The sequence below is a fragment of the Corythoichthys intestinalis genome, chromosome 2, assembly GCF_030265065.1.
Source record: "Corythoichthys intestinalis isolate RoL2023-P3 chromosome 2, ASM3026506v1, whole genome shotgun sequence".
Taxonomy (NCBI): domain Eukaryota; kingdom Metazoa; phylum Chordata; class Actinopteri; order Syngnathiformes; family Syngnathidae; genus Corythoichthys; species Corythoichthys intestinalis.
In genome coordinates this window covers 55,346,203-55,372,988 of record NC_080396.1, presented here as the reverse complement: position 1 = coordinate 55,372,988, position 26,786 = coordinate 55,346,203, and the positions used below count along the sequence as shown (strand labels likewise).

The 26,786-nt window shown below is 39.4% G+C and overlaps 1 protein-coding gene across 3 annotated transcripts in view; it reads right to left on the bottom strand.

The window, feature by feature from the left end:
* Nucleotides 1-26,786, bottom strand: part of LOC130932140 (neuron navigator 1-like) — a 118,632-nt gene that overhangs the window by 9,963 nt on the left and 81,883 nt on the right. The window contains exons 9-24 of one of the 3 annotated variants that reach the window (XM_057861567.1): nucleotides 24,261-24,399; nucleotides 18,451-18,748; nucleotides 15,872-16,610; nucleotides 15,253-15,753; nucleotides 14,776-14,817; nucleotides 14,516-14,667; nucleotides 12,744-12,926; nucleotides 12,527-12,606; nucleotides 12,402-12,425; nucleotides 12,185-12,262; nucleotides 10,381-10,464; nucleotides 9,585-9,693; nucleotides 9,378-9,499; nucleotides 4,349-4,533; nucleotides 4,095-4,257; nucleotides 3,831-4,023 (exon numbers count right to left, since the gene is read on the bottom strand). In XM_057861567.1, the coding sequence (XP_057717550.1) occupies nucleotides 3,831-4,023; nucleotides 4,095-4,257; nucleotides 4,349-4,533; nucleotides 9,378-9,499; nucleotides 9,585-9,693; nucleotides 10,381-10,464; nucleotides 12,185-12,262; nucleotides 12,402-12,425; nucleotides 12,527-12,606; nucleotides 12,744-12,926; nucleotides 14,516-14,667; nucleotides 14,776-14,817; nucleotides 15,253-15,753; nucleotides 15,872-16,610; nucleotides 18,451-18,748; nucleotides 24,261-24,399 (3,092 nt within the window). The remainder of the gene's footprint in view (nucleotides 1-3,830; nucleotides 4,024-4,094; nucleotides 4,258-4,348; nucleotides 4,534-9,377; nucleotides 9,500-9,584; nucleotides 9,694-10,380; nucleotides 10,465-12,184; nucleotides 12,263-12,401; nucleotides 12,426-12,526; nucleotides 12,607-12,743; nucleotides 12,927-14,515; nucleotides 14,668-14,775; nucleotides 14,818-15,252; nucleotides 15,754-15,871; nucleotides 16,611-18,450; nucleotides 18,749-24,260; nucleotides 24,400-26,786) is intronic. The other 2 variants (XM_057861575.1, XM_057861584.1) reach the window with 2 other exon arrangements.

The following is a 26,786-nucleotide window of genomic DNA, read 5'->3' as shown; positions in this document are numbered from 1 at the left end:
TATCGTGAGCTAAGGTCGTCTGGAACCGGTCTCCTGCATGTTCCAAGAACAACAACCAAGCAGGGTGAAGCAGCATTTAGTTATTATGCTCCTCACCTCTGGAACAAGTTACCTGAACGTCTGAATTATGCTCAAACTGTTAGCTCTTTTAAATCAGGGCTAAAAACGGTTTTGTTTAGCACTGCATATCCATAACTGTCTATATATTTCAATCTACTTGCTTTCTATTCCTCTTGTGCTATCTCCATTGCTGATTTCAATTATTATTAGTAGTAGTTTTTGTTTGATTTATTTTATTCTATTTGTGATTAAATGCGATTTTTATGTATAATTTTATTTCCGATTTTGATTGTCTTGTTTTTTTTACGTTGTATTGATTTAAATGTGATTTTTATGATCTTCATGTGATGTAAAGCACTTTGAATTGCCTTGTGTTGAATTGTGCTATATAAATAAATTTGCCTTGCCTTGCCTTTGTATCGCAAACCCTATTGTATCGTGAGGTACCAAGAGGTTACCACTCCTAGTTCCTTCAATGTGAAAACATCACTGTTCAAGGCATATTGCACACCCTTTTAAACCCCTGACCTGTGGACCAGGAACTTAGCTAAGTCCATGCAAAGGCTAAATGTAGCGCCAGCCAATTATTTGTCAGTTCTGAGCAGTGTTGTTAATTTTACTTTAAAAAAGTAATTAATTACAGTTACAAATTACTTCTCCCAAAAAGTAATTGCGTTAGTAAATCAGTTACCTGAATTTAAGAGTAATTAGTTACTTGGCAAAGTAACTAGTGATGATTTTCATGTTTTGTCCCCCCCCCCCCCCCCCCCAAAAAAAAAGTCACACAATGTGACGTTTAAAGGGTTTTTGGGACAATTGGCCCTAGCCCAATTGTTTACCCTCCACTTAACTAGACACAAGGGTATTGCGATAACTAGATAGTAGCTTTTGCTATGTGTGGAAGTCATTTAAAGTTGTGAATCAACAGTTAAAGTTGTTAAAATTGCTCCCGCTATTGCATTAGTTCCCTTCTGTCTACTTTCAACATGTGTAAGTTTTAAAACTGTTTCATCATTTAAAGATAGATATAAGTCAAGATTTTGCCGATTTAGGACCATTAAAAAAAAAAAAAAAAAAAAAAAAAAGTAGATTTGCTAGGAAGGATCTCTACAACAGAGCCTTCCTGAGAGGTCTACTGCTTTAATATGGCGGCTGTTTACTAACGCATGTAGTCTTTAAAACATGTTGCCATGCAGCCGTGTCTCTCATTTGCATCTAGTTCTATAATATGTGATATCTACCGTATCATTTGGGCGTAGTTTGTAGGCTACAGTCAGGTATTATTGGAGCCACCTAGCATTGCGTTTGCAACGGCGTCTTCCCCACTCCTGCTCTGCTCTCTCGTCTCCGTGAGTCCGTCTGACTTTTTTTTTATTCAACCAACTCAGTAACGCATAGTAACGCACGCATAGTAACGCACGCCTTTCCCGCCTCAGTAACGGTAACGGCGTTGCCAAGATGAGAAAAGTCATTAAATAGATTACTCACTACTGAAAAAAAAAAATAACGGCGTTACTAACGGCGTTATTTTGTAACGCCGTTATTAACAACACTGGTTCTGTGTTACCCACTTTTAAAGCGCTTTTAAGAAATCTGATGTATCAGTTCATGTGTCGATTAAATGAGTATGTAAATGGTATTTTAATAAAAATAACACACCCTACAAATAGTTATAGATGTAGGTCAAGCATGTGGCGCCAGTGGCGTAAAAGCCTGTTTGTTGTGCACAGATAGTTTGTGCCTTTTTAATGTTCTTTCGTTTCTAGTTTCTGTTTCTGCGTTTTCTTATGTCATTTGTCTGTTGGTTTGTGTGTTATGGACACCCTGTGTGACTCCTGAATAAATTATATATATATGTATAGTATATATATATATATATATAAGATGTCAGTTATACTGGTAATTCCCTAAGGCTAATACGATGGTGATGTTGCTTAAACTTGCATGAATATATACAGGGTACATATATACAGGGTAAGATTTTTCTAAAAAAAAAAACAAAACAAAAAAAAAAAAACTGGATTTACTTGAAAATACAACATAAAGAAAAGGAGACTATAGACTCCACCATCAGTTGACAAGAAAGCTCCCTCCTGCCTTCCTGTAGGGGACAGACCCATGCAGAACGTTGAGTTGGTTTTCACTGCGATAAACCCAAACACACGCTGCATTCTAACGCTGGATTTAGGTGGAAATAGGACAAAGTTTTTACTGCATATAAGCAAGCAGTAGTGTCTCAAGAGAGATTTGGTCGAGGATTCAGGGTAATTATTATATTAAATAGCACCATGCATGCACTTTGAAACGTTGTGGAAACAAAAAAATCAATGGATAAAATTAGTGTAACTTTGGCTTGAAACATTTAGGTAAAATGAGTGATAACTGCCCATTTTTTGCTTTTAATCAAGAATCTAGACTGTTTTACGTTTATATCTATAGAAATTCCGTGATTTTAGCATTTATATACAAGAATTTTCAACTTAAAAACCTCTTTGTTTCGTGACGGCCGCCGTGTTGGATTACACAATACCGTAATTTTGGCTTAAAATATTTATGTAAAATCAACGATACCTTTTTTTTTTTTTTTTTTGCTTTTAACCAAGAATCTAGACTGTTTTACGTTATATCTATTGAAATTCCACGATATAAGCATTATTTAGAAGAATTTTCAACTTAAAAAACTCTTTGTTTTGTGACGGCCGGCCGCCATGTTGGATTTTGTATCGCAGAATTCAACCTTGCGACTGTATACATATATAAAAAATGCTAATTTTGCTTTTGTTGAGGAAAATTAAGAGGATTCTACATGCTTTCCTCATGTATTAAGTTTCTGATGTGAAAATTGAGTGATTTATTAGCTGTTAAAAACGTGCACTTAATTAAAAAAAAAAAAAAAAAAAAGTTGCTATTTTGGGCAAAAACATATCATGTTAAATATTGCTATTGATACTGAAAATATAGGTGATTATTTGTGTATTTGGTCATTTTTGTGCATCTAGCTTAAAATTTGAGAATTTTATAGCCATTTTAAGTTTTTTTTAATACTTGTATTAAAAGAAAATAATCGGGGTTTTATTAGGGAACGACTGATTTTTTTTAATGTCGCTGCTCATGGAGACTCATATATGCCTAAAGGAGGTGCCTGTTTTGGTTTTAGGTCGCTAGCGGCTTTGGTTTCGAAAATGTTTGAATTTTAAGTTTTTGGCCCCCTACGGATTGGTGCTGAGCCCCGTCTACCGTCAACTGATAGTGAAGTCTATAGAGAAGACAGTGCCAATATGCCACAGTGTTCAGTTTTTGGTTGTACAAACAGGACAGATGGTTAATACAATGATCCACCAGATGTTTCCTTTTACTCTTGGCACCCTGAGCGCCAGCTGAAGCTATAATAATAATAATAATACATTTTATTTCTAGAGCACTTTTCAAGCCACACAAAGACGCTTAATGCTTACCGCTTATATGGTGACACAATGTCGGGGGACAAGCCTACCCAAAAATTGAAAGTCTGTTCAGCACATTTTCTACCAGACTGCTTCATAGTGGATGTGTAGGAGAGCAAAGAAAGTTGGTGAGGCTCTGTGGATGACGCCTTTTTAAGGATGACCCCAACATTCTGAATCACCCAACCCAAACAGGATTATTAGGACAAATCACTGTGAGTATGAGTGAGTTGACGTGTTTTTATTCAGCTGTGTGATCAAACATCCTTCGAAATCAATCATTAGAAATGTGGGGTGGGCTATAGTACAGTATGTGTTGTCACTTGCCTGCTCCTTTACAATCGTTCAGACTAAGGCTGAAGGACTTGGTGAGGGACATCGGTTGTCTCAGTGACGGTCCCGAGAAGGAGGCCAACCCCGAAGGCTGCGAGGTGGATGAGGTGGGACCAGACCCGGATAAATGGAACTGACTTCCGACTCTAAGATGGTCATTCTCCGCCTTCAGGCTCTCCACCGTTGACTAGAATACAAGCAGTGCTCAAATAAATGCAGAAAAAAGATGAGTAGATATTATTTCCAGGCCAAGCGGACCTCCATGTTGTCCATGGCATCTCTGAGCTGCTCCAGCTGATGAGCAGAGTTTAAAGCCTCCAGTCGAATGTCGGTCAGCTCTCTCTCTTTTTCCCACAGCTCTGAACGCAACTCTGAAACCGCCCGTTCGTCACCTTCTTCCACCTCTGTTATCCCCATGATCCTTGAGGTATCGCAAAACACTCGTCAGTCTGACAGAAAATTCAAGTGGTCCCGTCAACCAAGAGCAGCTGACATTTAATTTTTTTTTCTACCTGGAGGAGATGTCAGATGTAGATATTTTGCGGGTAGCAGACAGATTATCTCCTGAATCCGCCCCCTCATGAAGCATCTTTGGCGAGTTAGGAGCAGAGGAGTCTGGTGTGACAATTTCTTCTATGTCTGAGCAGGTTTTGGTGCCTTTCTTAATGCTGAAGGCCTTGTTGAAAGAGCTTCTAAGCTGAAAAGAGACAAACGACCATACAGAGACAGTTAAACTAACAACTCAGTCGACGTTTGATTTTTTTCCCATAGAGGAATTTAAAAGAAAACTACTCTATAGAAAATAAACCGCAGCCTCTCTAAACCTTTTTGAAGGTCAGTTGTCATTATTTTTGTGCACAGTTCACATCGATGTTAACAAATTTAGGGGTGAACCTGAATAATCTACATGACACAATATTTTGATTACATTTGTATTTTATTACACTCATTATAAATTCAATTCAACCTGCTGTATCTTTGTGTTGTATTTGTCACTGACTCAAGCAGAGCAAAGATTATCGTCAATAACAGCCAAAAAGTTAAGGGTACTTTGGGGGAAAAAAACAAAACAAAACATATCTCTAAAAATATATATCTATATATGAGTTTTTCAGGACCGCTACGATACTGATTATTAGTACAGTAGTTAGAGGGGCCGATAACCGATTATGGAGCCGATATTTAGAGTCAGTAAAGGTAAAAATTGGTGTAAAAAAATGAATAATGCAAACACCGAACTTCATTGCAATTCCAAAAGCATGTTTACTGAATCACACAAATAAACAATAATAGCTCTAGAAGTGCCTGAATTTCCGAGACACAAAACATCTCTTATAAAGTTGAATAATAGGTTTAATAAATAGCTCTCCGGCAAAAAAGTGTTGTTCCAAAATTGTTCCCAAAAAAAAAAAAAAAAAAAAAAAAAAAAAAACATGTTACTCTCCCACGGTACCTCCTTCATAATGCGAATTATTTTTAAATAATAACGTAGAAAAATGCTTGTCTTTATTAAGTGCTTCATTGTGTAAGTCCACTGAAATCCGCTCACTGCTGAGAACAGCAGTGCACACACACAATGAGTTGCCACAGCACACTAGTGTTTAACACTAACTAACTAACACTTTAAACGATGATTGTAAGTTAGGTATCCTGACCTGACCTCCTGAGCGTCTCCGAAAGTAGCGCTGCCAAGCTTCTCTGGCAAGATCAAAGCTTCAACGCCTGTCAACCATCGTTAACTTTAACAAGCAAAACTCACAGAGCACACTGCTAACCAAGAAAAGCAGCAGGAGGGAGAGTGAGGCTGTACGAAAAACATATATATATATATATATATATATATATATATATATATATACAGTGCCTTGCAAAAGTATTCGGCCCCCTTGAATCTTGCAACCTTTCGCCACATTTCAGGCTTCAAACATAAAGATATGAAATTTAATTTTTTTGTCAAGAATCAACAACAAGTGGGACACAATCGTGAAGTGGAACAACATTTATTGGATAATTTAAACTTTTTTAACAAATAAAAAACTGAAAAGTGGGGCGTGAAATAATATTCGGCCCCTTTACTTTCAGTGCAGCAAACTCACTCCAGAAGTTCAGTGAGGATCTCTGAATGATCCAATGTTGTCCTAAATGACCGATGATGATAAATAGAATCCACCTGTGTGTAATCAAGTCTCCGTATAAATGCACCTGCTCTGTGATAGTCTCAGGGTTCTGTTTAAAGTGCAGAGAGCATTATGAAAACCAAGGAACACACCATGCAGGTCCAAGATACTGTTGTGGAGAAGTTTAAAGCCGGATTTGGATACAAAAAGATTTCCCAAGCTTTAAACATCTCTAGGAGCACTGTGCAAGCCATCATATTGAAATTGAAGGAGCATCAGACCACTGCAAATCTTCCAAGACCCGGTCGTCCTTCCAAACTTTCTTCTCAAACAAGCAGAAAACTGATCAGAGATGCAGCCAAGAGGCCCATGATCACTCTGGATGAACTGCAGACATCTACAGCTGAGGTGGGAGAGTCTGTCCATAGGACAACAATCAGTCGTACACTGCACAAATCTGGCCTTTATGGAAGAGTGGCAAGAAGAAAGCCATTTCTCAGAGATATCCATAAAAAGTCTCGTTTAAAGTTTGCCACAAGCCACCTGGGAGACACACCAAACATGTGGAAGAAGGTGCTCTGGTCAGATGAAACCAAAATTGAACTTTTTGGCCACAATGCAAAACGATATGTTTGGCGTAAAAGCAACACAGCTCATCACCCTTAACACACCATCTCCACTGTCAAACATGGTGGTGGCAGCATCATGGTTTGGGCCTGCTTTTCTTCAGCAGGGACAGGGAAGATGGTTAAAATTGACGGGAAGATGGATGCAGCCAAATACAGGAACATTCTGGAAGAAAACCTGTTGGTATCTGCACAAGACCTGAGACTGGGACGGAGATTTATCTTCCAAAAGGACAATGATCCAAAACATAAAGCCAAATCTACAATGGAATGGTTCAAAAATAAATGTATCCAGGTGTTAGAATGGCCAAGTCAAAGTCCAGACCTGAATCCAATCGAGAATCTGTGGAAAGAGCTGAAGACTGCTGTTCACAAACACTCTCCATCCAACCTCACTGAGCTCGAGCTGTTTTGCAAGGAAGAATGGGCACGAATGTCAGTCTCTCGATGTGCAAAACTGATAGAAACATACCCCTAGCGACTTGCAGCTGTAATTGGAGCAAAAGGTGGCGCTACAAAGTATTAACGCAAGTGGGCCGAATAATATTGCACGCCCCACTTTTCAGGTTTTTATTTGTTAAAAAAGTTTAAATTATCCAATAAATTTTGTTCCACTTCACGATTGTGTCCCACTTGTTGTTGATTCTTGACAAAAAATTAAAATTTTATATCTTTATGTTTGAAGCCTGAAATGTGGCGAAAGGTCGCAAGGTTCAAGGGGGCTGAATACTTTTGCAAGGCACTGTATATATGTGTGTACTTCCGCTTCACTTACGCATGTCTGCAACCAACTTCTGTTTTAAAATTTCTCCATCCAAAACAACAGTGGAGCTGGAGTAACATTACTCATCAAAATTCCTTAAAAAAGAGTATTTGGAAATGCTGCATCCATCTGCCATCATCACGACAGGGGAGGACAACATGTTCATGAAGGCAGATGTGGAACCAAGCTCGTGCCACCACAAAGACCGGGGCTTTTTGTAGCCATGTTGCCACCGTGTTATGAAAGGTATGTTCTTCCTATCTCTGCATTTTCAAGTGTCTGGTGCTCAAAAAAATACTAAAGCTAAAATGTTGCGCATGAAACGACTTTTTGCCTTTGATATTGTTATTACGATGATTGTAATTATGATGATCTTTAATATTAGTTCCTACAACTCCTGTATCTGCTGCTAGCCTGTTGCTAATCAGTACGTGTAGATGGCACAATTATGTCAACCCATAAACGCAAATGTTACAAGTTTTTTGTTCGTTTGTTTACAGTTGGAAAATGCTGTTACGCAAGGGAAAATAAGTTGATATGCCTCACAGCAACACTCACTGTATGTTGATGGACATATATCGAGACTACATTGTTCTACCTGGAGGCGGCCGAGAAGCTGGGGCTGGAGGCGGTGACTCGCCTCACAGCGGACCGTCAGCTCGATCCCGAGATCCAGCTATGAGCTTTTTAACTGCAGCAACTTTAAGATAAGCTATTGGAGATGGAATTACCGAGGATAGCGGGAGAAAGCCCGTCTGGAGGCCGTAATGTTGGGTGAAAGTTTAGCGAGGCACTGGAGCTTTGCTGTCTGATATCACATTCTCGTATGCTATTTTTCCAATAATTGTCTAAATTGTGATTTATTGACCAGTTTTGCACATTCACCATTTGTTTTAAATAAAACAAGAAATGGAATCATGCTGTCCAAATGTTTAATTGCGATCAATATCTGTAATAAAAAGAATGACACACCATTTTTGTTTATATGTACATACCTTGCAGTATTTCCTTGTAATAACAAAATCTGTTTCAGCCCTTCTGCATTTGCCAAATGTAATATAATTTGTAATTTCACCTCATTTTGATCACTCAAGTGGCCGTCGTATCAATCTACACCTCACGTCAACACATGTTGTTATAATTTTGTCCACGCATGATCAACAAAGTGATAAGAACAATCATACAATCTCATCTACGTCTTATCTACATCATGCTCAATCCATTTTTGGAGATTCCGTGGGTTCCTCTGGCTTGAGTTTGCAGTTTTAACTTCGTCAACACACTGCTAACTTCAACCGCAATTCATTATTTTTTTTTCTAAACCGGAAGTTCGAAGCAGTTCGAAGAAATTTTCCAAGACGGCGCACCCATATTTTGCTCAGGAAACTTGTCTATATTCTTTAATCAAAAATCCGATCCTTTTCACCCGATTCCGATCCTCTGAAAAATGGCACGATCCCTAGCTCTTATTACTAGTTTTAAATGGACTTTTTCATATCGGCCGGTCGGATTAAAAAATAAAAAGGCTTATACCGATATACGTCAAATTTCCAAATATCGGCCGGCCGATACTATATATCTTCTACCTCTAGTTTTAAGGAAGTCTGTGGAAGTAATAAATCTTGATGAAGATGATCCTTTTTAAGTGGGGAAGAAGTTGTTAAGCCATATTACGGGGACTCTTTCAATGTAAGATATTGCAGTGCATCTTTTATGTTGTAAAATGAGTTTGCAAAGATTTTAACTCTTCCGTGTTGATAGCGTATGGTGGAAACTTAAAAATACAAACATGAAGTGATTACGAAGCTGGGCACCAATTAATTTTTTTTTTTTTTAGGTGGATGGGGGCTTTGCAAACAAGACTTGGTCCATATCCCATGCAAAAAAAAACAAAAACGTTTGCAACGTTTCTTGTAACTACAGTGCCCAAAGATGTGAAAAGATAAAACCAAAAATTCACAGGGTGGCCACGGTTTATCAAAGGTGGGTAAACAGAGACAGTGAGTCGTCACAGCAAGATGTTTTTTCTTCTTACCCAGCTCTTTTTTTTCTTCTTCTTAGCATCCTGGTCCTTTAAGCTGCCCAAACTTGACATACTGGTCAGACTGTTGAGACTGGAGAGGCTTTCACATGAGTTCTGGCGATGCATTGGCAAGTCTGGGGAATACATGATAAAAACATTCAGCATCAGGCTAATGTTCAAAAGGGGGAGAGGTCGTGATCAAAATCACAAGGTTTCAACCTTTATCGTTATCTGGGTGATTTAAGGCTCCGTGTATAACGGCCTGTGCCTCATCATTTTTGGCCTTTAGGGCTTCGATGGTATCCCGCAACTCCTGCAGCTCTGTGTCCTGCATACATAGAAACAGTAGGACTCCTTTAGAAGAAGCAACGTCTGGTATTTTTGTAGTAAAAAAAAAACAGTGGGAGGTCATTGAGGTTTGATCCTGAAAATGTGACTACTTCAAAGGTATGAGTTCAAGCTCCATACAGTGCTGCTTATTGTGCGCTTAAGTCGTCCGTAGCGGACTCTAAACCTAAATCTGGCCCGTCTCCTCAAGGTTAAAGAGACTGTGCTTCTGGCTGGACTGCACAGGTCAGTGCGTTGGCACTAACTACAAAAGCGAGTTCTGAAGCAATTCAGACAGGCCTTTCAGTAGGAGCAATAAGGCATGAAGCACCACCAGAGACGCCTCACATTTTAAACACACAGTGGTCAGCCCCTTCAGCTCGGATCACAATATTCACACTCAAAGCGATACGGCGATGGAAGAATGCAGGAATGTGATGTGCACACGCAAACTAATTGAGGCTTCAGTGAGCTTTTTCTTTCACTGATCCCCTTCTCGGGCTCCGCTGAGCCCAAGTCATATCGCGACTGCAGAGAGGGCCTCAAACCCACATTCTTCTTCACCACAGGCTGTCATTAAAGTCACCTCTCTGCGTGATGGCAAAGATGTTGATCGCTGAGAACATCAGCTCAGTGATGAAATGCAGATGGAATTCAAGTTTGTGTGTTTTCAAGTGCTGTTGGGTACCTTCTGCTCGTGACTTAATGACAGACTCTGCAGTCGGGTTGTCATCAGTGCAAGACTTTGCTCAAAGGCGGCCACCAGATTCGCCTGTTTGAAAAGACGAGAATTAAATAAGAATCTTGAATATTCAAGTCAAAATGTTTCAACAAAGACAAAATGTATACCGACCCTACTACAGTTGTGTTCAAAATTATTCAACGCCCCTACAGTGGATAAGTGATTTTGCAGTTTGACATTAATTTTTTTTTTTTTATGTTGTTTATTGTCACATCAAATAATGACATGTCAAATAGACAAATACAACTGAAATAACAAAAATAATTTTGGGAATATTCCAACTCATTACCTTTCTGTGATTACCTCATTGACAAAATTATTCAACCCTCCACCACTCTTAAGAACAAAGGTTTTCATCGGGTGTTGCCAAACAGCTAATGAAAACAACTGCAGATGTGAACGGAACCCTTATGAGCAGCAATTGAGCAGATTTAAAAGGACTGTGACATAAAGCTCTTCTCGACAGTTAATGGCATCTTTAAAACATGACAGAGTCCAAGGAATAGTCATAAACGTTCAGAGAGGAAGTCAGTTTACTTCATAAGCAAGGATATGGATACGGGTGACAGCTGAGGAACTACGACAGGACATGTCATAGGAAGATATCCAGGTTTAATCCTAGACGCTTCCATGCAAGAACTCCTTGACGCACCCCCCTGCTGACTCCCAAGCACAACAAGTATGCCAAAAACCATGTGGACAAACCACAAAAGTTTTGGGATACTGTTCTCTGGAGTGATAAGACCAAACCAGAACTTTTTGCCAATGGATCCACAGTAGGCGTGGAGGAGAAAGAATGATGCCTATAAAGAAAAGAACACCCTATCTACTGTGAAGCACAGTGGGGGTTCAGTCATGCTCTGGGGTTGTTTTGCTTCTTCAGATACAGGGAATCGTCATCGTGTGCAAGGTATTATGAATTCAGTTCAATACCAAGAGATATTGGATGCAAATGTCATGCAGTCATTGACAAAGCTGAGGCTTGAGTGAGGTTGGACCTTCCAACAGGACAATGATCCTAAGCATATCGCAACATCTACCACATCTTGGTTGCAAAAGAAGTGCTGGAAGATTCTGGGGTGGCCATCGCAATCACCAGACTTAAATCCCATTGAAAATTCTACTGGTACTTGAATAAGGCAGTTGCAGCACGCAAGCCCATAAAATGTTGATGAACTGGAGGCCTTTGCCCATGAGGAATGGGCAAAGATACCTGTGGACCACTGCAAGAAATTTGTGTCAAGCTATGCTTCACGTCTAAAGGATGTTATTGTTGCAAAGGATCTTGTACTAAGTACTAAAGTTATACATACTTAAGGGGTTGAATAATTTTGTCAATGAAGTAATCACAGAAACGCCATAAATTGGAATATTCCCAAAATATTTTGGTTAGTTCAGTTGTATTTTCTATTTCACATGTCATTATTTAGTGTGATTATAAAGAAGATGAAAAATACATGTCAAACTTGCAAAAACACTTATCTATTGTGGGAGTTGATATACTATACTATAGATATTATTATATGATATTATTATACTATAGATATTGTTATTGGTAACACTGTAGATGTTTTGCAGAACTTCAAATAGTGCCAGCACAACTTTAACAAAATCAACATTATTTCCTCCATTTTAACCAGCTTGCTATGCAATCTCTTGCAAATGTGTGATATAGTCTAGAAATGTATATTTGCCAATCTTCAAAATCCAGTTGTTCTTATTGTGTCAAAATTAAGCTGAGAGCACTTACGTTTGCTGACAGCTGTGTGGTTAGGTTTGACACTTTTTCCTGAGAAGACTCCAGTTCTCTCCTCAGCTTCCGGATTTGCTGCAGGCAAAGAAGGTTTGCTCAGTGTGTCTAATGTTCTATAAAAAATTTATATGACGGATATTTGAAATGAAGGACAGATTGGTGCTGATCAGACAATGGGGAGGAAGAGCGACAGAGCAGCAGAAACAACACGCACCTCTCCCTGTATCCTTTCCTCTGCCTTTGGATGCAGTTGAAAAAAAAGATGTTAGAGAAAGAAAAGACATGCTTGAGGGAAGTAAGGAGAGGAAGAAGAGGAAGAAGGGATTATTGCATAGCTACCTGTGTCTGAATGGCATTCCCACTCACCGAAGAGTAGCTGGACGAGGCGTTGGATGCCAAGGAGATTACAGATCCATGAACTAAATACACAATTAGAGGAATCACCAAAGCAATTACAGGAAGAATTTCTAATATTTACTTGGACTCCACAAAAATGGAGATGTTTAATTTTGGGGTGACATTTTAGAATCAGGCTAACCTTTTTTTTTAAACTTACATTCATCATTCACATCTTTGTCTCTGAAGGAGCCAGAGCGGACCATTCCTAAACTGCGGGGGCGTTCCGCAAGTGACAATGTGCTTCCAAGTGGAGACGCCCCGAAGAGCTCAATGGAGGTGTCTTGCGTTGGGATGCTGTTGGATCGAGTCATTTTCGGAGGTCCACCAACAGGGCTTGGCACTGGGAATAGGGCGTGAGAATGAGGACGGTCACTTAGTCCCCACTTATTTATCCATATACAAAGTTTTCATTAAAAAAATATCTAATTTCAACTGTAGATTTTTCAAAACTTTCTTTCATTGCATAGCCCTAGACATACTGCAGATTATTAATACTTCTGTCCAAAGAGGAGAGTTCCCACAGTCTTTAAAAACTGCAGTCATAAAACGTCTTCTAAAACAACCTACCGTATTGGCCCGAATATAAGACGGTGTTCTTTTTGCATTGAAATAAGACTGAAAAAGTGGGGGTCGTCTTATATTCGCGGTCTAGTCATTATACCCATTCACGACGCTAAATGGCACCATATCATTGAAGCGAATGCTGAACTGAAGCGGAGTAATGTTCTGTCATGACAGATCTCAGCTACTCTCAAGTTTAACCAGTTTGCATTATTTTATTGCAATGTTTTTCCTTATTCAGATTTGTTTCAAGACTACAGTTACAGTTAGACCTCACCTTGATGGTTAATGCAGTTATTACAATTTTGTTGTTTTATCACAATAGATTGGTTTATTTACATTTAAAAAACCAGAAGCCATTCATTTACGAATGTGATTATACTTTACATATTTAAATGTTCAGATATTAAGATTTGAATGAGGCAAAATAACATGTTTTTTCTCTCAAATATATTGTTATAATCATTTGTTTCAGCTGTACAGTAATTATTTTCTGTATAAAAATTATTTTGGTGTTCAAAAAGTCTTTTTTCAAACTTGAGTCTTGAAAGAGAGGGGGTCGTCTTATAATTGGGGCCGTCTAATATTCGGGCCAATACGGTAAACTGGATGCCACAAACATTAGTAATTATAGGCCGATATCAAATCTGCCATTCCTGTGGAAAATGATCGAGAGGGATGTTTTTGAACAGATCCCGGCTTTTATGATGCAAAACAATCTTTTTAACTCATATCAGTCTGGATTTTGGCCACAGCATTGCACTGAGACTGTGCTTATCAAAGTCCAAAATGATATTCAACGGAATACTGACGCAGGCAAATCATCTGTCCTGCTACCATTGGATCTCAGTGCCGCATTCGAGATGGCCGATCACAACATACTATTTAGTAGATTGGAACTAAAGGGACCACGTTGATTTAACATCTATATGCATCCTCTAGCTCAGATCATGGAACAGTATGACATCTCCTATCACACCTATGATACACAGCTCTAGGTACATTTCTGTGTCCCCACATGATTATAATCCCTTAGTCTCTCTGAGTGAATGCATTCATCAAATCAATGAATTGATGTGAAGACAGAGGTGATCATTTTTGGTTCAAAAAAGGAAAGGTCAAAGATAAGCATGCACCTTGGCACAATGTCACTTACAGCTACAAATCAAGTAAAAAATATTGGCGTAATCACTGACTCAGACCTAAAATTTGACAGCCATCTAAAGTTTCTCACTAAAGCCGCTTATTACCTATTAATTTGCCTTGCCTTGGTGATTTAGATCTACAGTATATAAATACATTTGATTTGATATGTGCAAGTTGTTGATGAGTTTACACAAATGTATGGCTGAAGTTGACTAGACACACCTGTAGTGGTTGTGGAAGGGCGGGACAAGGACGTGGGCGGAGACGACAGCATTGGAAGAGTGAGTGAGTCAGTCATGCTCAGAATAGTGTGTGAGTGTCTCCTGTCTCCTTTCTCCTTTCTGTCAAAGTCAACGTGGGAGGCACTGCTGAAACTACACAGATAGAAGATAAAGGCAGTGCTATTTAGTTCTGAAATTTGTAAACGTATCCTCCAAGGTTTTTTTTTGTGTGTGCACACATGGATGTTTTTATTCACTTACCTTAAACCTTTCTTTGGCAGAGTGTTTCTGTCCCTCTGAGAACTGCGGGAATCAAAAATTGGTACGAGTGAAGCACACAGCCAGTACAGGAGACACACTTGAGTACACCGAGCAGACAGTTGCTTTTAATTGGTAATTATGACTTTTCTCGAAAAATACAACACTGAAATCGACCACGAGTGATAATAGCAGGTGTTGTTTATAGAGGATAGTCGAGTGGCCAACTACAGGTTGACTTAATATCTCAGATTAATTAATTTTTATCAAAGGATAAACCAATGCATATATTTGTACAACTATAGGTGAATGATTGGGTCAAATAGGCATTTTTTTGGTGTGAAAAGCATAACTGGACAATCTTTCACAAACTCATAAATATACAGTTCCACAGTAAACCTCTAGATGGGGCTAAATTACAGAAGAACGCAAAGGTGTAATATTAGCCATACGCTCGTCCTGCATGCTGTTTGAGCTCACCTGTCTGTCTCTGTCAAGGACACTTGACTTCCAGAGTTCCAGCTAGCAGGGGAGCCTCTGTCTTCATGCCGATCTTTGTCTCTGGACTCACTGGAATCGTAGCTTTTCATTGACTTCTCCCGTCCCCTCTGCTGCAGCTCTGAAGCCACACTGATCTGGAATGGTAGGGACTCCATGCTGCGATGCAGTCCTGAAACACGAGGGTAGAGCAGAGGAGAGGTACTCCCGGTGCTCCTCTCCACTCCGAGAGAGGTAACCTGCCTGGGCCCCAAACCCATCCCTGAGCCCGGGAAGCAGGTTGAAGAGTTTACATTGAGTAAAGGGGCAGGGCTGGGGCTAAGGCAAGGGCTCGTAGAACTGGCCAGTTCTTGAAGCTTTGCGAAAGGAGGAATCTTTGGAGGCACGGATTCGTGCATGCCGATGATCTCCATGTTGTTGGAGTTTAGCTTGTCGAGATGGGTGACGGATAGAGGCTTTGTCAAACTGCGGGATCCAGACAATCTATTGACAATAAAATATATTTTCATACTTTTAGACCAAACCAATTAACTCTTGCATGTGTGCCTTGACACAGTGGTTGAGAATCACTAGTTTAGAACATAGGCAGCATATTACACACCTGTGGGTATTAGATGACGGTAAATCTGTGCTCTTGCTCCCACTAGGAGGTCTGAGCCCTTGGAACCTCCCTCCGTTCTCAGAAGCAGTTTGTGTTCGATTCCCCTTCAGAGAGCCATTTCCACACTCCGAGTCTGACACGACAGCTTTAGCTTTGGCTCGCTCCTTTTCCTTCTCTCGGTCCGTTTGATTAACAGGAGTTGGGATCCCCCGACTAACTGTTTTACTTAGTCCGGCTTGCTCTTTGAGTCTCGGCCCCTGGAGGGTGGTTGCAGAGGGTTTCGTTAGTCCGGAGCCCGTGTCAGAGGTGCTGCTCACTGGGCGCGCTGAGCTCGGCCGGGTTAGAGTCAAGGTACTCGTTTTGGCCGGACGGGGCAAAGAGCGGTACTGAAGTGATGTTCTGGCATTTGGAGACAAAAAGCCGCTCTCATCAGTGTTAGAGACGTCCAAGCTAGTTTTGCGTCCACCTGCTGCTGGTTTGACAGGAATACCAGATGTCTTGGGAATGTTGCCACCAGCAGTCACAGTGGGTGAACTGCTACTATTTAAGGTGGGCTTTTTGAATCCAAAGCTCCCTCCGGCCGACGGCCTGGCAAGACCTGAAGGAGGTTTACGTTGCTCACAAGAACTGGTCCCATTCCGCTGATCTTTCCCAGCATCAGAAGATGAGCGCTGAAGACTGGTGTTTTTCACTGCTAAGCGAGATTTATCTAATGGTTTTCCATCTGTCTTCACTGTACCTAGAGTGAAGAAAAAGAAAGACGTCTCTTATGCTAAGTTGACCCATATTAGGACACGGTATCTTTTCTGAACACCTACAAGTCTGCTGATAAAACCAAAGCCTTGCTTGAGCAGACAAATAGTGCATGGACCTGACTCACAGCCAACTTCAGCTTCACATGTGCCCTTATCGTACACTTAGTCCTCTTTTCCATTCTGATGAGCTCAAAAAGATTTTCTCTGGCTTTCCAGTAACGTGTACATATGCGTGTGTCACAGCTGTGGTGATCAGTCGCTGGAAAACTTCTGTTCACATTATTAAAGCGTGTCTGTGGCCACAAAGGTTTACGCTTTCAAACTGAATTTCTCCGTTCTTGTCAAAAAGACATTTGAAGGAAAGGTACAGTACATGATTCAGCCAATTGGCAAATTAGTGAGACTTCCATGAAAGTTATTATGTGAGAAATATGTTCATGAGTCATTGAAAAAAATGCAAGCTTGCGAGGATTGGCTGCACTAGTGAAACTCACAATGCTGATGCTTTTAATTGGGATCTATTTGGAGTTGTTATAGAGGTTTATATATAAGACATTAACACATTCAAAGAACTGCTGTTGAATTAGACCCACCGGAGTGCAGCCGTGGGCCATCTGGAGTCACTTAAGGGTATTTTTAAACCCACAACATGCACATACACACACCCCGGCACACTAACAGTTCCCAGTGCATATAGAAATATGACGCATCATGTTTTTGACTTCTTTTATGAATGTGAAAATTGGCTTCATGTACTGTAAAAGTCATAATCTATTGTATGACTCCGGGGTTATACCTGCAGTGACAGTAAAGCACACTGACAGAATTAGGGTAGACGTACTTTTGGCATAAGGCCTGCTTTATTGGCACCAGCTGTAAGTACAGTGTGTGCATAACTTAATTACGCAGCATGGTAGGATACATTATTTACGACAACTTTCCATTACAAAAAGTGATTACAATATCACATGCAGCCGTCATTAACAGAGCGCCATTAGTAGATGAATGAGAATAGAGTGTCAAAACCCTTTGTGTACCTTGAAGGTAGAAAAGTGCTATACGAGTGAAAGCCTATTTATTTCTTTTATTGTTAAAAAATGAACATCTTGACATGGACATGACTAATGAGGAACCTGGTCTTGGAAAAGCATCATTTGTCAACATTGGTAATTTAACTTGTAACACTATATTTACCAGTGGTGAACAATCAGCTCAGTGCTCTCAACTGGCTATGGGGAGAAAATAGCTGAATAGAGAAGAATGACTGTGATTAAATCATCAAATGCTGGCAGCCAAAGCGTGCCCTACAATCAATTTATTTGTCATTACTTCTTTCTTAAAATGATGTCGGGACTCATTCCTATGTCAAATCTGGAAAGAACAGATTAAATTTATTAAAAAAAAAAAAAAAAATGTTTGCGACATCGTCATTATGACAATTTCTCTGCCAGCCAAAATCAACTTTTTTCCTCAAAACTTTTTTTAATTACAGATTTGTTGAAACAAAAGCTTAGATATGTAAAAGGGCTCACAATGGGGAGAAGAAAAACAGTTTTTCAGAGTGTGCGTGTGTATGTGGTTGGTTGGCTGGCAGGAAGGGAGTGGGTGGCAATGGGCGTTTGATACATGGCACCACTCTTTAAAGGCCCAGGGGGTGGGCTGCAGCTGCAAGTCAATGTGTGTGCACAAAGACAGAGTGTGTCTGTCACTCTATGTGGGTGTGGGACTGGAGGAGCAGAGAATACTAAGCCTGAGAGATGTGTCAGTGTGCCAGATTTATATCTGGTTCTAAAACTAATCAAAACTGCCCAATGGTTAACTTACCTGCCACTTTCAGCCCACTTGGGGGTGTGTGCGCAATGGGGGAGGTGACTGCCACCGGTGGGTTTCGCCCCTTCTTCAACGCATGGCCCAGTGTCTGAGGCTTCTTCAGTTCACCCTTTCCACCTTCATGACCTTCCACATGCGGCTTTGACTTTTTCCATTTATTGTCTGATTCTGACTTGAGGCTTCCTGTATCATATGTGTTGCTGCCCAAACTCTTGCGGCTGGGCTTGGTATTATCACTGTCCCATGACAGTCCACTTTCCACCAGAGACCTTTTCTCAGCATCTGTGCGCATCTAGAAAGACATTAGACTGTATCAACAAACATCTAGAGGTAGGTAGAGTAGCTAAAAATTTTACTCAAGTAAGAGAAGTCTTACTTCAAAATAATATTCCTCAAGTAAAAGCATTCATCCAAAAATGTACTCAAGTACAAGTAAAAAAAAGTATCCAGTGAAAAGATTACTCAAGTAATGAGTAAAATTGTGAATATCTGCTTATTATTGATTTTTATTTAATTTAAACAATGGTATTTTTTTTCTCTTGACACAAACTTATCTATATGAACTGTTGTTATAATGATACTGTACAATAACCCATTAAAAAACCACATTAAGTCAAAGAAATAAAAATTAATTAAAAAGAACAAAAAAATTGAATTGCGGCGTGAGGGAAAAAAGACACAAATGAAGCAATATTTGTCCAAAGACCATGAGTGCCTTCTAGTGGAGAAAATAGTTCCTAGTCAGAATAGTGAATAGTTCCTTCAGAGTTACTATTATGAAATTAAAAGGATCACATCTCCGGTTTTCTGTGGTCAATCTGTGCCAAATAGAGAGGTTTAAATCCGAGCTTTCGAGTCATGTTGAGGGCAGCGCTCTATGTCAAATACTTCATTTTTTACGGTGCTTTAAAGACACCACGTGATTGAACAGGCTGGCGTGATCACAGAACGGCAAACTTCCGTCTGATTGGTGTAATGGAGTCATGTGATTATTGTTGCGACGTCTCATTGGTGAAATTAGTAGCATCGCTCTTGGCATCATATGTAGAATAAAGAGCAAAATCTCACAACTCTCATGTAGCCCAAAGTAGCGGAGTAAGAGTAGCGTTTTTTATTCACATTTACTCAAGTAAAGGTAAAAGTGTGGCTTAGTAAAACTACTATTAGAAGTACATTTTTCTCAAAAAGTTACTCAAGTAAATGTAACGGAGTACATGTAACATGTTGCTACCCACCTCTGGAAACATCTATTCAGAAAGTTATCAAATATTTCAAGCGACAGTGGTTCCTTATAAAGGGCCTAATGACCGTTTTGTGCAAAAACTGATTGCTTTTTGCAACTACTGTTAATACTACCTCTACCTTGACTTGCTTGATGTATGTATGTACTGTATGTATGCTCATTTAATGATGTGCATTGTTTTGTTCGTGCCAGACCAATGTATTGGAATTATGGCCCGAAGGTTCAACATATACAACTATGACAAATTTTAGTCAACACCAAACAATGGGAAAGCTGTCAATTTTTTGCTTTCCCTCTCTTTCTGCCCCTTTTTGTCATAGAAATGTAGCGTTTGAACTGTTTGTGTAGGCTTCTCATATCCACTGTCAGAAAAAAAAATGCTAAAAAAAAATTGATATTGCCATACCACCAAGTCAGGCATAGCCACAGTCACAATACAACTGTTTCATTCATCACTGATAACCTTGTTGAAAACAGCCTCAGGCTGCAGGTGTCACTTACAACGAACAAGACAAACGGCTGGTTTAACAAGTCTAGTGGCAATGAATATACGATGAGATAGTTTATCAAGATTGAAATGAGTGTTTTTTAAAACAAAATAGCAAATACAATGATACATATGTGCAGGTCCTAATGAGAGCTCATGTTCACCCTCAACCTTCAACACTATTTCTTTGTGTGTCTGCATGTACTGTATGTCTGCTATGACAAATGAAGCAGTTGCACTCCTTTTTTTTTTTTTTTTAAATGATTGTTATTACGCAAAATAAAATAATAATTTGCACTTACATATTCTCCCCTTCCCTTTGTCCCACTTTCTCCAGTTTTGCCCTTGTCCTCTTATAGCCTATTGAGCATGAAAAATTCTACGTGTGTAATGGATTCAGTTTGAGATTAGAAATAAAATTCAACACAACAAAGGGGGATCATAAAGGAGAAGTGTCAGATGTTATACAGGTAATTGTGTCTATACTGAATAATATGGGGCACATGATGACATGATGCTTGGTTGCCATGGTACTAGGGCCATAGCGGTTAATGGCTTCCATGACTCCAGCAACATGGCATGTTGGGAGACGCCCTGCAGGCTCTTCTGGCCTCGATGCCGGACTGCAGATGGCCCCGTAAACGTGTGTGAGTTCGACACCCGTCCTTCACGTATAGTCCAAGACAAAGAGCTGCTCTCTCAGCATCCCTGCAGTACGGTTGCCATGGTTACACCAATTTCCATTCTCTTGTGCTTCACTCTAGCTCCCTCTAAAATCCCACAATAACTGCACTGTGGAGGTGTAACCTACATCACGCAATGGCTGTAGCTTACAGTTAAAGAGATGATTGAAGTCCCATTGCGGGCATGCAGTGCTGGCTGCTCTGTGGTTTGTGTGCAACTTGTGCATCACATGAAGAATTACTTATTACAATTAGGGCACCAAATATTAGAAATATAACAATTCGTGAACATTATAAACAAAATTATTGATGAAATTTTGATAAACTGATATATGATGTACATTGACACACTTTCACCATGCCAATCAAAACTAAGAAATGCTGTATTACTTGTCTTAATAGGATAAAACTATGCTGCTGAAACATTGATAAAATGGCCATGAAAATAATACTATTAACATAGCTGAAGGGTGTTGTTGCCATCTGCTAACCCTCCGGCAATGTTACTAAAGAATGCAGTGCATTAAATCACAGGCTGAATTGGACTAATGCATCTCCCAGGATGTCATCAGTGCTAACATCATTTTATATAATTGTGTTAGGAATTACATAAATCATCGTTCAACCCCCCTCAAGACTCTAGTGTTACACATTATCACAGTTGAATACTTAGTGCAGGGGTCGGGAACCTATGGCTCGCGAGCCAGATATGGCTCTTTTGACGGTTGCATTTGGCTCGCAGACAAATCTTCAATTATTAAAAAAAAAAAAAAAAAAAGTTTCGTTATGTAATTGGAAGGGCGCTAGGACCTCGGGGAAAACCATGCGACGTAAGGGCCACGGGGGAGCCTTAAAAGAGCAACCAGTAAGGGGTGCTGACATTTTTGCCATTGGCAAGCCAGTGATCACGCGACATTCAGGACAGGTGCGGCAGTGGAGAATGTCTGAAAAGTCTGATGATGCATGTGGCAGTCGGTTGAAATAATAGCTATGCATCTGTAGTGTGGTGCAGACAGAGATTAAATTCTTCAGTCTGTTGACACACATTTAATTTTGTTTTATTTTCATTTTTCTTGTACAGCTTAAACAAGAAAAAAAAAAAAAAAAAACAACGTCCGTCTCGCATTGCTGCACACAGACGGCTCATTTCTTATTTGCTCTTAAATGTGAATTCTTATGTAATTATTAGGGCTGTCAAACAAATAAAAATTTTAATCGAGCTAATCACAGCTTAAAAATTAATTAATCGTAATTAATCGCAATTCAAACCACCTCTAAAATATCCCATATTTTTCTGTAAATTATTGTTGGAATGGAAAGATAAGACACAAGACGGATATATACATTCAACATACTGTACATAAGTACTGTATTTGTTTATTATAACAATAAATCAACAAGATGGCATTAACATTAACATTCTGTTAAAGAGATCCATGGATAGAAAGACTTGTTGTTCTTAAAAGATAAATGTTAGTAAGTTATAGAAATTTTATATTAAAACCCCTCTTAATGTTTTCGTTTTAATAAAATTTGTAAAATTTTAGATGAAAAAAATCAACTAGTAGCTCGCTGTTGTTGATGTCAATAATTACACAATGCTCATGGGTGCTGAAACCCATAAAATCCGTCGCACCCAAGCGCCAGCAGAGGGCGACAAAACACCAAAAAACACAAGTAACAAGTGGCCATGACACTATGCTGTCATTTTAATCTGTTTGAGCGGGGCATGTGCGTTAATTGCGTCAAATATTTTACCGTGATTAATTAAAAAAAATAATTACCACCGTTAACGCTACGATTTTGACAGCCCTAATAATTATATTAATAAACAAATACAAGTTTTTGTGACAAAACATTTAACTTCAGCATTTTAAACACAACTAGCATTCACTTGTTGTCCTCTCGCTATTACGAACACATCTGCAGTCATACATAAACATACGTAACGATTAACATATTTCTGAACTATATTAAGACACAGTAGACATCGCAATTATCCTAAAATAAAGCAATCCGCTAATATACACAGTCAAATTATACTATTTTTCTCACATGAAACAAGAAAAAAAATAGTAGTTTACAACATGTCTCGCATTGCTGCAAAGACGGCTCATTTCTTATACGCTCTAAAATGCGATCATTTATTGCCCATGCACGCCAAGAAGCGAACGCTGCCCCAGCTGGTTTAAAACTGTACGTACAACAGTCTTTTCAGGCTCAAACTTGTGTGTATATTTTCCACAAACACAATGAAATAAAATGAAACATTTTAAACATAGAGTGAATCTATCTGTGGACACAACAATATATTAAAATAACGATTTTAATATTATTTAATTATTATTTATTAATTTACAGTATATCAATTAATTAATTAATTAATTTAGTAATTAAATAATTATGATTTATATAAGTTATTAAAAAGAATTCAGAGACTCATTGTACTTTAAAAGTGTTGAAATTACATAAAATGCACATATTACTTGTATTTTTAGTTTTAAACATATTGTAAGGCTCTCACAGAATTACATTTGAAAATATGTGGTGTTCATTGCTCTCTCAGCCCAAGAAGTTCCCGACCCCTGACTTAGGGGCCGTTTACATGGTGACTCTTCGAGAATTTCAAATTTGCATTTATATGGGCCCGTCTCCATTCGAACAATGTCGCAATTCCGCATGAAAACGATGTAGTATTCATGCCAAGCCCTAGGGGGCATTGCAGATTTACAAGGTGACAGCGAATGATGCACTTTGACCTCACCAAGCTCCTCAACCCGGAAAAAATATGCCCGCCCACTCGAAGCAATGGCATTTTTCTTTTGTTCAAAAAGGCACAAAAATGGAAACATTCAACATATTTAATTTCAAAATATTATTAAAACAGTAAATTAAAGCCGACATTCCGTCATATTTGCTGTTTTCAATGTTTAGTAGCACCGCTGCGCACGCTCTATGTGACGTGTATAAGTGCTGACGTTATCGGTGCGGTCACGTGCCGCGGTAGCCTTAGATATGCATGTGGAGCAAGCCCCCCTCAATTCCCCGCAATCGAATTCTTCCACTTTGGAGGCAGGATTCAGAATTTCCTTCCTTCTGTTTCCTTCAGAACTTCACCTTCTGTCTTCGCCGACACCATATACACGCGAGGCCATTCCGCTACTCAGTTATTGCATCTCTGTATCGCAGAGTCGCCATGTAAACTGCCTCTTAGGAGGACTTTGTCTCTGAGTGCTGCAAGGTGTGTTACTGCCTCTGTTAAAAGTGTGTCTAGTACATGCGCATTCCAAGTACGTATATAAAGCATTAATCGGCACCTTCGGGGATTAACACTTTAATACTAACACTGTGGTAGAAAATTTACTTTGTCGTGCCAGGATGTGGTACTTACCACAATGGCCGAGTTTCTGCGGGAACCAATGGGGGTGGAAGGAAGTGAGTTGAGCGTGGGGCTTGTGATGAACTCCTCAGAACTCAGGTTGTCGGAGCCGTCACTCAGGCCACTGCTAATGGAGCTGCTCTCATCCCAACTAGAAGACACAATGATTCACACACAATATTGACGTTTGGATGTCAGTAAATCATCATGGCGACACGTTATATTTACGCTACATTGAAAGAAATATGCTCGTCATTCTACAGGCAACCAAAATGGTTCATGAATGACCATTTGTGTTCCTGTAAACTGTAACTCTTCTGAAAAACTGACCTCAACTTTACACAACTTGTCTACTTATTGTTATCCTCTTTCTGCCCTGCCTAAAATGCAAGCCAAAAATCTAGAGACAGTTTTAGTGGAGGAGTAGCTGTGCTGGCTCGCGGCTGATAGCCTGCCTGCTTGACAGTAATAAGAATACTAATACTGAATCCCGTAGTAGTCTGACACCAAGGCAATATCAGATTAATATAGGAATTGAATGTAGTCTATCTGAGGTGCAATCTTTACTCACACGTTTTTGCCGTTCGTGTTGAGGCTTGGTCCCTTACCTCAGTGAACAACGAGGTTTCCCTGTTATGCAGGGTGGGAATGTCAAAGTTTCACCCTCACTTGATCCATTTGGAATTCTTGGAAAATTCCATTTAGCATGTTCTGACACTTACTATATACCAACTATTTGAAATCACTCAAACCCATTGGTTATTTGTTGCGCTGAGGGTCATTGATTTTGCAGGCGACAAATTAAGTTTAATCGTTGCTTAGCAAATTCATATTTGTTTAAGCAGTCCATTGGAATGAATTACCAAAGTGCCACAAGCTCAGATACAAAAGAAACCAACTCACTTTTCTTCCACTCTGTCTTAGATGAAAAATTTATAGAATTTGTGGCTGACTGCTCTACTACATATCTTTCAGCATCCAGCTTTCATGTTTTTGTCAATAAAGACACATTCAGACAAAGTCAACATAAACGTAAGTGCATAAAAATAGCACTAAAGAACATATAATGTACAATATGGGCGGTGAACATTCAATTTCAGCCTCAATTACAGGCACTAGATCTGAGGGATTGTTTGCTTCCTCGCCTGACCAACTTCTGTCAAAGATTTGACATCAGGCAGTTGCCAGATTGAATGGGATTTATCTCAACTAAATTAACTGGTTCTTGAAGGTTCAATGCAAAAATGAAGATGAGTAAAACAGTGTTGTGTGGTGTAATGTCAAGAAATGCTAGACTACATGAAATGGGTCATGTTTCAGAAGTCAGGGGTGAGGATGTGCCCTCTTTTGGGTCATTACATTAGGCTGCTCTTACAGTAAAGAGTGGGGGTGCACTAATAAGGTCAAAGCTATACTGTAATATAGTGGAGGATGGAGAAACAAGGCCTTCCGGTTGGGTGCCTGTATGGGTCACACCACAGCCTCGGGGGCTTGATGACAGCTATTGGGGGGTAGAGGGGCAAACCCTGTCCTGTCTAGCCAGTGAATATCTTTGACACAAAAAAAGTACACAGAATTCCACATCTTAAAAACTTGTCCCATACCTATATGATTCTATTTTGCCAACATAATGCAGTCACATTATTCGACACACAATCTTGTATGGAGTTACGCATTCTGGAGTCCAAGTAACATTAAACTTGATTTTGGATTTTTGTAGTTTGTTGAGGGATGGAACATTTGGTTCCAGTTTAAGTTGCGGAACTAAAGTTGTTCCTTCTCATGTACTGTAGTGTTTTTCCAACAAATGTCCCAACTGTGGGACTTTTATACAGCATTACTGTTTTAAAGCCCATCAGTGTTGAACTTCCCTGAGAGTCAGTCTTACTCAACACATGAATATGTCATTCTTTCCTCATTCGACACCCTCTCTGCTGGAGGATAAACCTCCATGAAGGATGTGCAGCTGTGGATCATCGCTGCAACACCAGCAACAGATGCATGAAGCAATACATTTTCATTCAGCGCAAACAGACAAACGCTTACTGAACTGGTTTGTGTCACTCAAGACAAAGTCAAAACAAAGTTAAACAACGCAGACACCAATAGGATAAGATGGATGGGCAAATAGTGACTAAACCAATACACTACTATTTACATGATAGTTGGTAAATTCCTCTTCCTCTGCTTAGCTAGAGTACATGGACAAAAAGACGGGATACACAATAAGGCTGTGACAATACAACATAAACACACCATACTTTCATGGTTGAGACAATAAAGTGAACTAAAATGTGAAAAAGTCATCAGATGCGAAATAGAACTGAACTATAGGAAAAATGCCTTTAGCAATGATCCGCACATATGAATTTGAGTCCATCTTCTATACTCAACTCTTCTTTGCCATGTGATTTTTTTGTCAAATCTTTTTATTGTCTTGTTTTTAAATCAAGCATGCCGTGTGATTAAAAAAAAAAAAAAGTTTAAAAAGATTCAAAGAAATTTGACAAAATCCTTGGAAGATAAAAATCTTAAGCT